Source organism: Chrysemys picta, chromosome 24 (assembly GCF_011386835.1).
Source record: "Chrysemys picta bellii isolate R12L10 chromosome 24, ASM1138683v2, whole genome shotgun sequence".
NCBI lineage: Eukaryota > Metazoa > Chordata > Testudines > Emydidae > Chrysemys > Chrysemys picta.
In genome coordinates, this window is record NC_088814.1 from 8,376,506 (window position 1) to 8,389,362 (window position 12,857).

The 12,857-nt window shown below is 39.9% G+C and overlaps 1 protein-coding gene across 7 annotated transcripts in view; it reads right to left on the reverse strand.

The window, feature by feature from the left end:
* Positions 1-334: 334 nt before the first annotated feature.
* Positions 335-12,857, reverse strand: part of CDC27 (cell division cycle 27) — a 53,070-nt gene continuing 40,547 nt past the window's right edge. For 3 of the 7 annotated variants that reach the window (XM_065577717.1, XM_065577719.1, XM_065577716.1), the window contains exons 15-19: positions 11,748-11,865; positions 10,149-10,277; positions 6,150-6,224; positions 4,159-4,339; positions 335-1,746 (exon numbers count right to left, since the gene is read on the reverse strand). In XM_065577717.1, the coding sequence (XP_065433789.1) occupies positions 1,664-1,746; positions 4,159-4,339; positions 6,150-6,224; positions 10,149-10,277; positions 11,748-11,865 (586 nt within the window). In that variant the 3' untranslated portion in view covers positions 335-1,663. Of the gene's footprint in view, positions 1,747-4,158; positions 4,340-6,149; positions 6,225-10,148; positions 10,278-11,747; positions 11,866-12,857 lie in introns of those variants that run through there. The other 4 variants (XM_065577720.1, XM_065577715.1, XM_065577722.1 and 1 more) reach the window with 2 other exon arrangements.

A 12,857-nucleotide genomic window follows, 5' to 3' on the forward strand; every position in this document is an offset into this window, starting at 1 on the left:
CCATGTTTTAGAGATTTTCACTAGGACTGGAATTCAGCGTATTTTCACTGCTTGTCTACCCACTTCAGAATAATGGAGAATGAGATTTTTTGTGCAGGTGTTTTGAATTTTTTTCTCCTTACGGTAAAAAATGCTTCTCACAACCAAACAGTAGGCGTGATAGGACACGTTTGTACCTAATCTAGGACAAGGACACTAAAAAAAAAAATATATATATATATATATTTAAAAAAAAATTAAAGTTCTACTAATGGTAACTAAAGGTCTTCTAAAAACAATATTCATTAAAAGGAAAGGAACAGAACAAATGTTAAGACTGATCACAACAAATATGTTGCTGTGAAATTTGAATCATTCCCAATTTATTGTGCATAATTTGCTCTTTAAAAAACGGTTATGATATCATACACTTTCTTTACGGTCACTGCATTAAGGGCACCAATCTTTGTTGCAGAGCGCTACAGAGAAAGAATTTTGGATTCTTTAATATAGCCTCGCTTTCTTCTCACAGAAACAGCCTCCAGGGCACTCAATTCCTACAGCTATAGAGTGAGAATTTTCTCCAAGTATCTTAAAGAATGGATAAAAAAAGATAATTGCACATTTTTGCATCCTGCTCAGACAACACTTTACAAAATAAGTTTTAAAAGGATACTGTCTTAGACAAATATTTGATACATCTTACTGTAAGGTTCTGATTGTGTTAAGGCTTACATTGTCTTCCTGACTTCTTTATCTACTTAGAAACAAGTTGTCACTGTGGCTTATATTACTTTTATCCTTTCAACATTACAATTTTATCTATATGTCTCTCTTTATTTTGCTCTTACAAGAAACTTTTTATTCTCTGAGCATCAGAACCGAATCCAAGGGGCACCTGAAGAAGAGGCAACACATTAATGACTTGGTTCGCTGAAGTACTAAGTAGACAACAATTGCCATTTTGGAAATTAGATGAATCAATTAACTCTTGGCTAGAATATTAAAGCGTTCTGTAATAGCTGCTATGGTGCAACGTGCTCCTCTGGCTAAGAACAAGTTTACCCTAAGTAGGGACACCGGATATGTTCTATATTTTGACACACACTCTGAATCCCGAGCATGTGCACTGTATTTTGTTCACTGGAGACACTGTGGCTTTAAGGTCATTTACATTCCCTGGCATTTAAGTTACACTATAATATGCAAAAGTTTGTAACCTGTCCCATCCTACACTTAACGCTGTCTTTGAAGAACTTGGAAATGGAAGTTCAGCACTCTGCTTACCAAGAAAGAATCAAACTAAGACATGTTTCTGGAGAAAGTACTAAGGAAGCAGTTTCTTGTTCTATTCCCACATCTATCGGCTCACTTAGAGCAAACCACAAGTCTTTCTTCCATGATAGCTTTCCAACAAAGGAGGAGTTGGAAAAAATATGTTTTTTTCCTCCTCAGAGTCATTTCATAAAGGTACAAGAGCCAACTAGTCAGTCTCAGTAGCAGCTAAACATCGCACTGCCATTAATTCGGTGTATGTTTAAAATCGGATGAGTGGTGCACTCATGGTGTCAGTGGAGAATAATGACAATGCTGGCTCAGTGATGTGAAGACCCAGTACGTGAAGGAAGGGGAGAACACAACAGTACCAATCACACATCCAAGCTCAGATACTGGCTTTCGGAGGTTAAAATTCATCACTTTCAACTGCATGGAGTTGCGTGTCATCTGCATCCGTCATGCTGCTCTCTTGGGATTCATCTGTGCCAACTTTAAAACACAAACAAGGGATTAGGCTCTTTGGTATAAGACATGCACATTTTACGTAAGTCCACCATATTAGAAAATAGTGGCAACAAGGCTCTATCATAGCTTATAAATATAGAGGCTATATTTCCACACTCCCTCCTCCCCAGTAACTTTTTCCCCCACAGTGCCCCCCATCCCTGGATTGTCTTTTCTAATCCCGTATGCCACACGGCCTCTCTCCTCTTCAAAACCCAGTTCTTTTCACTCTCCCCTCCAGTGACCCACGCCAGCCTAATGAGATCTAAATAAAAGAGCTGAGAAGGGAATCAACATGATGTGCATCTTGCAAAAACAAGCACCCTCATTATTTTAAAGCCTTCTTAACCACTCCCTATCAATGAGCTAGGAGAGAGACTGAGTAAGATCTGATCCCATTATAAAGTGAACGGGGATGGCCAGATTGATATACCTACCTGCCCTGCCCCAAAGAGATTGATAGCTTGTAATGTTTAAGGACTACTTAGTATTTACAATGGTAAAGTGTTCAGAGATAGTGAAATTAAAACAGGATGGAAACAGGTTTTACTGCCATACTCCGAGCCCCCATGCTGCAAGTGACAGAGTGAAGTTTACAGCAAAAGAACGGACGCTAGTAAAAGACTCAGAAATGCCCGCTTATACAGACTTTAAAAAAAAAAATGTAAAAATCAGTTAATTTGCAGATACTGTACCTACTCTGCCCTCATTCAGTTTGTACACTGGCACCGTCCAGAGCATGGTAAGGAAATGCATCTAACCCCTCCTCCCCACTCCCCCCCTCCCCCAAATATTCACGGTGATCAGCAAAGCAAAATGAATGTTCATCTGGTAAGAAGCAGCTCTCAACAAGTTCTGTCCTTGTTAAAATTTGCAGTAAAGCAAGATAAATAGCTCAAGGAGATGGTCACTTTCTCAGCAGGTTGATTGTGCCTACCTGTAGTGCTTAAAGGTACATTTTAGGTAGCACAGTTTAGACTATGAAAGTATTTATCTGAATTTCCAAGTATTTTGATGCCAAGGAAAATAGTAGTCCTTCATAATGCCCAGAAGAAGGCTGGGCACTTCCCAGAAGACAGACACGGTCCCTTTCTGAAAGCTTACTTTCAGAACCTTGCCTATACGGGGACTTAAAGGTGTGTTAGAATGTGTTAGCCAACATGTTTTAAAGTCTATGCTGCCTCTACAATAGGCTCACCACATGCTAAAATGGTCACTTGGCAGTTTAGACCTTTGAGGTAGCTTTTTCAGTCTGTCTGCAGAGTCAGGGGGATTGCACTGGTTTACATTTGGAAGGCTTTAAGTAATGTGTGGTGAATTCAAGCTTCTATTAAAAAAAAAAAAATCAAAAATTTAAAAAGGATCCTAGTACAAAATTTCTGTGGTGCTTATTTCCAGAAGCTGCAGTCACCTCTCAAAAGTGTAAGTGCTCTGTCTCCATCTGCTGGGTGTAGATGAACTATATACTAGAACGTTTAGATGAGTTTAGACAGAAGAACAAAAACATTTACCATTTCAGGAAATAAAAAGCATGTTAAAAAACAAGATGCTATGGTTTTACTGGAAGGGGTTACTGAAATCAATGGGATACACACCAGCAATACATCTGATAAAGTTTTCAACACAATTTTACAATGGACTATAACAATTTGAAGTTCTCTAGTATCGTTTTTGCCTAATGAAGAAAACAAAACGGTTCTTTTGCAACAGTCTATCCATCCATTTTCTAGTTCATGTCAAGCTCATCAATATTTATGACCATCCATACTTCTGGATAAAAAGTTAGATGAGAAAGATTTAGGCCATTCCCTCTGGTGCATTTTTTTAGTGCTTTATTTTGCTTAGTTTCAAACGACAGGGCTTCTACAACTTTCCTCGAGAGAGAATTCCAAGGTCTAACAAATCTCACTATTAGGGGTATTTTCTCTTGACATCAAACCCAAGTTTTCCTTTGCTTAAGTTATCTCATTACACTTATGCTGCTCTGAGCCCTTGAAGAAGTCCATTATTTCCATGCTCGTTACACCCTTCAGATACCTGAAGGATTAGATGCCCCTTTACTAGAAGGTTCAGGTTGCAGGGTGTATAATTATCTTGTAAAAAGTATTAACAGTATTTATATAAGTCATATCTTATAACAGTTTATTAGGTCCTGGTGCTGCAAAGTTTAGTCCTTATATTAATATGAAATACCTAATCTCTCAAGAAATCTAACAATCTTTCACTAAGTGCTTATTACAAGTAGACCCAGCTAGACCCAGTAAGAGAATTGTTGGAGTCGCCTCTTGCTGTGCAAATAGGTAAGCAGTTATAGCCCGGGCTTCTGCTTTACTGAGGAACATAAAATCTTTCTACTAGAAAACCAGTTAATTTGGATTTTGATCTGGAAATACAAACCTGATTCATATGGATAACATTCGCTGATCTGCTCTTCTTGAGTTATCGGTTCCTCATCATCTGGAAGGTAACGTTTATCAATGGCCTCTTTGATCTGGTTGTTGGCTCCTTTAGGATCTAAATCCATCGCCCACGAGAAATTCATAAGGGCCAGATGAGTTTGACCCAATTTTTTATAAACCTAAAAATAAAAACATTAACACTACATTTTCCATTAAGTTGCTACTTGATATCATTTTATCCAACACTGGCTTGTAGCCAATAGTTATTTTTAAGTGGTATTCATAATTCCTACTGTCATGCGAAAGACTGCTGGATGAATGGGACATTAGCATGTATTGTAAGCTGTCCAGGAAGGAACTGAAGGTCTCAAAGAACTCTGATACAGAGCCTGTCACGCCTCTTGGTGACTGGATAGAACCCATTCCAGATTGGCAATGACCAAAAGACACCATCATTTAATGGCTACTTGGTGCTGTATGTGAAATGAATGTGTCTCAGTCCACTTCCTAGTTTTCACGCCAGAAGTGGTCTCAGGTGATCCTCTTAAGGCTCTGCAGAACAGGGCTGAGGCACATTGGTGGGTGGCATTGCTACTGCCCATGCTGTATATTCTTCACCAAGAGAGGACTTCTACTACCAGAGCTATTAGCCAGTCATCTTTCACAAGCATCTTTTTCTTTTAATTTAAAATAGGTTTGTCTTAGGAACACAAAAGTGAATCCCCCCCACCCCAAGCCCTTTAGGCAGCAATCCCTTTATGCTATTGCCATCATTAAACCTTTCAGAAGGAAGGTTTTATGCTTTAGTCTATCTGGAGTTAGAACATAAGGCACAGAGTGCACGATATAGCTCTGAACCACAGGAAATGGAAATCTCTGCAAGACAAAACTAACAGCGAATGTAAAAGAAAACTGCATCCATTTAGCTCAGTTCAACATTCTGAATATTAATACACTGTGAAATGTGAAGACATGAGTTTTCATTTAATTAGAAATAAAATTTACTAAAAAGGAGATGGAAATTGACTTCTCTCAAACATCCAAGGCCCAATTAGGGAACACTACAGCAGGTCCAAAATGAGCAACATAAATGAATAGGGTGGGAAGTTGCATGAGGTGGACTTTGTTAGTGGTGTTACTGTGCGGCTTAGTGGGTTAAGCACTAGATTTGAAAACCCCTAGACTCCCAATATCCAGAGGTTCAAATCTCAATAAGGCGGATTCAACTCTTCATTCTTCCAAAATAACCTGGTTCCGTGTAGTAGTTGTGTAGGGATCTTTAGATGAAACAGAAGTCCTGCCTGCCCCATGTAGGTGTTTTACACCCTATTCTATTTTGCAGGCGTTCCTTGTTCAGCATTTCTGATATAACAGACTAGAATGTGATTACAATAGGTTTCTATAAATGTATTTCTAAGATGACGACATGAGTTGAGATAGGGCTCTATCCCCAGATGAGGTAGGATTCTATCCAGCACACTATTTCTGCACCATTATTGTATTGACCAAAGTCTCTGTACGTTTAGAGTCACATTTTCAAGGGAAGGTGCAGCAGGTATGCACAGAAAATCATGCACCTGTTTTCATACAGGTATTTTTGTATCAATCTGTTCCATAGTCCTTAGAATACACTGTCCTTCAAGGTTAAACGACAGTGGTGCAGTTAGGGTGGGGATAAAGGATGCTGGTGGCATGGTGAAATCAGGCTTCAGGCTCCAACAACAGAAGTAATTCTTTCAGAAATAGAGCTCTACTAGGACACGCTCAAACAACCCATTTTGATCAAGAACTAATCTCAAATGCAGTTGCCAGTTTATATGTGGTGAGGCATACATAGCACGGTGGGAATTTTCAGCACCCTGTCCAAAATGGAAGCACAGCTTCATGATAGTGAGAAAACTAGCACTTTGGCTTGTTTCTCAGCAACAAAGGAAATCACAGGTACTTATGATCACAGCTATATTTCATAGAACTATGTTCAGTTTTTACCTTTCCTATTAAGAAGTAAACAAGAGACTCTTTGGGAACAATCTGTTTCAGTTCTTCAAGTTCTTGTAAAGCAGACTAAAAGAGGGGGGAAAAAAAGTTAAATGGTTTTCCCAGAAAGTCTGAGCCAGTATCTGCATCACTCCACTTTTATTACATCATAATAAACTGGTTAATTAAAAAACAAACAGTTAATTCATGGTTTTTTTGGAATCCATCTTGTTAACCATATAGAAACCTCAGATGCTACTTTCCTCTGTGAACAACCATTGCACAATCAAATGTAAATAATGATTTTTTCCTTCCAATTTGATATGGTTTTAAATCACTGGAGTGATTGTTTTGGGTATCTTTAGTTAGTTTCCTACTTGGTAGAAGAATTTCAGATTTTCCATTTTTAAACTAAGAAGTTTCACACTTAAAATGTTCATCTGTGCTGAAAAAAATAACTCCAGGGCTTCATTGAGATCCTTACCATGAGAACACAAATGCAAATACCAAATTAATAGGCAAATAGCCCAGATTATATTTGCAACCAACTCCCCCTCCAATATACTGAGCTTCCACAAATCAAGAAAGATAAATGCTTTCACTAGGCTACACTCTGCCATTAAATTTTACAGTTTGAAGTCAATGAGACTTGTGCTCCTAACCACTTAGGGTGCTTTTGGAAATTCCCCCCTTAGATGTCTAACTATTGGCTTTTAGGCTCTTGTTTTTAAAATTATGAACTACTTATATAAGAGAGTTCACAATAATGTTGTTAATATATTCAAAGTTAAATAACTTTGCACTGTTAACACTGAAGCAGCTTTGTTTTGAAGTGACAAAGATTTCATGTTACCAAGAAAAAAGCTTAAATAAAGATACAATTTTAGCTTCTGATCCTGCAAACACTTATGCACGTTTAACTTTACTCAGATGAATACTCTATTAAGTTCAAAGGGACTACTCGTGCTTACAGCCATGTATCGAGTTAAGTGTTTGCAGGATTATGCCTTAACCCTCAATACTTTGTTTATTAAAATTCAAATGTAAGCAAAAAAACTAAGACACCCGATCAGTACAATTTAAAATCAAGTAGAATTTATAATTTAGTTCCTTATACATTTTAACGGTGCAAGGCATAACTAACTTTTACACACAGTCTGATTTAAATCAATCATTTTTTTTTTTTAAAATCAAGGGATTTATATCATAATCTTTTAAAAACTGCTGTACAACGGGCAAATAACTTGTAATGGTAAAGTGACAGCAAGGATAAAAGATAGTACATAAATAAAAATCAGGCAATTCAAAGAAGTGCAAAGTCTCTGACACCTGAACAGCAGATCACTGATATGGTCTCTGGTGGGAGAGTCTCTGTTCTATTGAAGAATATGGGCTAACAGACGCTACTGTCAGACTGCTACCGCACGAGAGTGCAGTTGGTGAGCTCAGACAGTGCAATGTGCTAAATTTCATGGCATTTTGGTTACATTAAAAAAAGTTAAGGGTCTGATCTTTTTAAATCCAGAGATTATTTAAATGCACATTGCTGCTTGTGCAGCTAAATTTCCTTCTTGTAAAATCTAAGGCTGAAGAAGGCTGGGCACCGTCAGCAATTGTATATGTACTTCCTTAGGAAAGAAGTGTTTTTGGAATACCTTCTGTATCTTTTCTGCATCAGACTACATTTGCTATTTTATTCCCATTGGACACCTTCCTCCAATTTTGGTTGCATTTCTCCCCTTCATCTTATTTTTAAGAATTTACACCAGGACTGTGTGTTAAAATCCTTAACTTTAAAGTGTTTTAAATTGTCCTACATTTAGGAACTTCAAAATGGAGGTTCTCACTATCAGTGTAATTTCTTCTTGTGTATATTACAATAAGGTCTCATCATAAGCCAGACTGTGGTCCTGTTTGCTCAGCTAAGCAAGACAGGAAGGGGACATAAGGACCCACCAGCTAGACTTAGGCCATGTCTACACTACCACTTTTGTCGGTATAATTTATGTCACTCAGGGATGTGAACCACCCGCCCCCCCCCCCCCCCACACACACACACACCCCTCCGGTGAGCAACCTAAGCTACACAGACAGAAGCGCTGGTGTGGACAGCGCTATGTGAGAGGGAGAGCTTCTCCTGCCGACATAGCTATGGCCACTCATGGAGGTGGTTTTATTATGTCGATGGGAGAGCTCTCTTCTGTCGGCACAGAGTGACGACATGAACGATCTTACAGCGACACAGCTGCATCGGTACAGCTGTGAGCTCACTAGTGTAGACGTGGCCTAAGTAGTGGCATGGGAAGGAGAGCACCACACTCATTCTCACAGGTATAGTAAGTACCTATAGAACAGTGCAAGACAGTAGAAAACCAGGCCCAGACTGTCCAGCTTGCTCTCATTAGCTGGATAATAAGACCTTTGAAATATAAGTTTGCCTACTACTTTGGTTGCTTGTGGGACAATTTTAATGCACTTTTTCTGAGCAACTCCCTTTGTATAAACTCATCAATACCACAACATTTCAGAAAAGGTTGTAAATAAGGTTCTCTCCATATCATTTGCAAGTTCAAATCATCAACAGATTTTACACATCTCGGGCCTCAAGAGGCAGACAATTTTTAAACCAACCATTACAAAAATATCTACTGCACTGCCGGCTCCCCCCAGTAGAGATGGCACTAGCTCAACCTTAATCCCTTTGCCAGATAAAAGGATGTCCCAGATTCTCTGCTCACATCACCAGGCCTGATGCTACCACTGCTACTTTTTGATCCTCCAACAGTTCTTTACATGAGCATGAGTTACATGGTGAATTATTTTTATTTTTGTACTGCCTAGTCTACTGCTACGAGTGCTTCTGGCTAGGTCCCTGGAACAAAAGATATTTAACACCATCTCTCCAGTTCAAGTCAAGAAGATAAATAAGCAGGTACTCTGATAGTAATTCTCTTCACTGTTGGTTAAGAGCTTGGGAAACATTAGTGTCTGGATGCTTGGACTCATGCTTGGGGCAGAGAGGAGAGGTAATCGTCTCCAGAAGAACTATGCAAGCAGTTCTAGAGTTTGGTCTTGTGAGAGCATTCAACTGTAATTTTGCATTTAGAGTTAGAGTTATTGTGCCTATCAGTCTATAGGTGTTTTAAGACCACGTGTGGAAAACTAAATTAGTCAGATTTCAGAGTAGCAGCTGTGTTAGTCTGTATCCGCAAAAAGAACAGGAGTACTTGTGGCACCTTAGAGACTAACAAATTTATTTGAGCATAAGCTTTTGTGGGCTACAGCCCACTTCATTGGATGCATAGAATGGAACATATAGTGAGGAGATATATATACACATACAGAGAACATGAAAAGGTGGGATGATAATAGCTCATCCTAATTAATTAGCCTCTTAGAGTGGGGTAGGGCAACTCCCACCTTTTCATGTTCTCTGTATGTGTGTATATCTATCTATATATCTATATGCATCCGAAGAAGTGGGCTGTAGTCCACGAAAGCTTATGCTCTAATAAATTTGTTAGTCTCTAAGGTGCCACAAGTACTCCTATTTTTTTAAATTAGTCAGAGATCACCTTCAAAAACAACCTCCACCCCTAAATTGAAAGCAGCAGGATTTTAACACACCCCACAAAGATTATCCCTCAAGAAACACCTGTTATAAAGGACAGACCGCCTAATATGGTGCTGAAGTGGTTACCAAATACGGACTTGGTTAACTGGAGTCAAGTAGCCCTCCTGATACCAGAAGGCTTCCTTTCAAATAAAGGAGCTATTCGCATTAATGCCAGGATGACTACAACTGCTGCAGTATTATACTGGGAAAAGAGGCAGGTCTTTCAAACAGTCATAGCCAGTGTGATCAGAGTGAGATATATTCTTGGAGCCAAGCATAGCTTCCATTATGAAATAATAAGAACCAAGATTTGATTAACTTTTAATTCATCATCAAGACAGCTGCAGACCCTAAGGAATTTAGAGAGACTTCAGTTTCTAGCATCCATGTCTTACCTTATATTTTTCATTTGCAAATAATACAGAGGCTCTATGGAATTTGCACAGTGGGTTCTTCGGATCAATGTTAATGGCTTTGTTTAGAGTATCCAAAGCCTTTTCAGATTTTTTCAGTGCATGCTGGACCTACAACAGAACAGAGATGATGTTAATAGACTTCCTTTTTCAAAGAAACGAGGGGAAGGCAGGATCCGACCAGACTACTAAAAAGATACATTTGACAAAATCCAGTGCCTTTAAAATGCAATATTCAAATAGAGAGGCTCATTCTGGAGTCAGATAAGACTGCACAATTTACCTCTCGCTAGTAAGCTTTTTACTCCCAGCCCACAGACTCTAGCAGAATGGTAATTTGGCCCTTACCACCGAACTAGTTCAATACCCCGGCCCTAGAACATAAAGGCAATGAAAACCCATAACATAGCAGAATCAGGGGCAGGAAAAGCTTAACCAAGGGCTTTTATATACTTTGTTACCATACTGCAAGTGAGAAAAGTGTCAGCAGATGACCACATAACCAACTGCCATGATACTGGTCTGCCCCACATCACTCAAACAATCATTAACGTATAAAAAACAGCTTTCTAGATTAGAACAGAGCATTTGCTCTAGTTGTATGAATCCTTCATGGCAGAGGGACAGACCTAAAACAATGGCTCAGTCTTTTCAGGCATCTATGCCAGTTTAATCACAGTAAGATCTTGGCCATATCAGCTGTGCCGACTGCTTCCTATTTAATTGTGCTAGTAATTGACACAAGTTGCTTAGAAATCCCTACTCGTAGAATTAAGGGTCATCACATATATAGATGATTAGGAGATGGGGAGGAGCAAGGAGGCCCCAAACAGAACTTCATTAAAAGGTAGAGTGGGGGAGCCCCAAGTGCCAGTTCCAGGGTTTGTACTAGCAGTTGAGGACCAATGCGCTAGTTACCAGTTATGTTTTTTCTCTGTGAATACTCAATTCCTTAAAACTTTCTCATATGAGCAGGGCCGGCTCCAGGCACCAGCTCAGCAAGCAGGTTCTTGGGGCGGCCAAGGGGAAGGGGTGGCAGGTCGGGCTCTTTGGCGGTGGGTCCCTCGGTCCCTCTCAGAGGGAAGGACCTGCCACCGAATTACCGCCGAAGAAGAAAGCGGTGCTGTGGAGCTGCTGCCGATCGTGGCTTTTTTTTTTTCCTTCTTCTTCTTCCGCTTGGGGCGGCAAAAACCCTGGAGCCGGCTCTGAATAGGAGGACTGATTTTCAGATCCCTACTCTACTTGTGCATGTGCCCACAATGTGAAAGAGCAAAAATTGCTCAAGTGTGAACACAAATGCTATCACCTACATGAGCACAACTGTCCAGTTTTGAGGGTGTAAATTTTAAAACACTTATGGAGGCACAGATGATAGCATTGTTCCAGGACAAATACGGGTGTCTGTAGCTGCAAAAACCAGAAGTGTGTGTGTGATTGCAATTTTGCACACAAGTGGAAGAAGGGCAGGGCCTTTGCTTAAAGTTTGGTCCATAATATGCTTTTTCTATTGTGAGCACACACAATAAAAAGCAGGTTAAAACAGAACAAGGACAGAATTACCGGTAAGCGCAATCTACTTACTACTCCGATGTGACAGAGTAAAACTGAGCTCTGAGGATTGATATCAAGTGCTTTCTGGAAATGCATTTCTGCTAGGCTGAATTTCTCCTGTTTGTAATAAATCATTCCCAACCCATACCTGCAAGGACAAAACAAGTTTGTCAGATAAGGTTTGATTCATCACAAACCAACCTTTATTATTAAGTGTGTACTGGCAGAAGAAAGTGATCTTTGGCACATTTGACAGATTAGATCAATGGAAACAAACAATGAAGTTCTTGTGATTCAGATATAGCCATAAACCTTTCCACTAAAGCAGTTTGGGTAAACTTACGTTGTAACCATAGCAGCACCCAACATATTGTTTCAAATTTTGGCATCCAAGTCATGTAATTCTACTGCAGAATTAAGACTATCTTCTGCTAAATAGAAAAGGCCAAATTCACGGTTTGTGTAAGCGGGAGCAACTCCATGGACATCAAGAGACAGTTTATGCCAGTTAATGTCCCAGGCACTAGTGACTACGCTAGCTCAGAGAGTAACCCCGTCATTCACAAACTAGCTATAGCATCTACTAATTCACAATTGGGTTTTGGCACCAGTTCACCCTGCCCAGCTGGAAGATGAATAACTGTAGCTGAAGCACTTTTAGACAAGGAAATCTGATCTGAAGTTAAAGTGTATACAGAGCTGCAAAGAGAGAAGCAATAACTATGCACTGGAAAGTGGAATCTTTTGGCCAGCAGTATCCACTGGCTTGCACATGAAGTGCCCTTACACTCAAGGGCGTCAGAGGGCGGGACTGGGCCAATCAGCTCTCTGTTCCTTCATCAATATAGAATTCAGGTAATAAGACTTTGTAGCAGAAGGCAAGGAAGGTGGGTCCTGGAACACAGGTAGATCACAACCACAGTTACTTTGAGGTAAATAGCCTCCCACCCACCCCCTTTGAGTGCTTACCTACATGAATTCCACTCTTGGTGACTCAAGGAGGAACCTGATGTTAGGAGGCCTAAGTGGGACCGTGGTGGGTCTGCCAGGAGAGCCTGTAATTCACTTACCCGGCAAGCAGAAGCAACTGCCACTAAGGAGGCTCTTTTCCACAGCATGTGAGAATACAGTGAGTGGGTG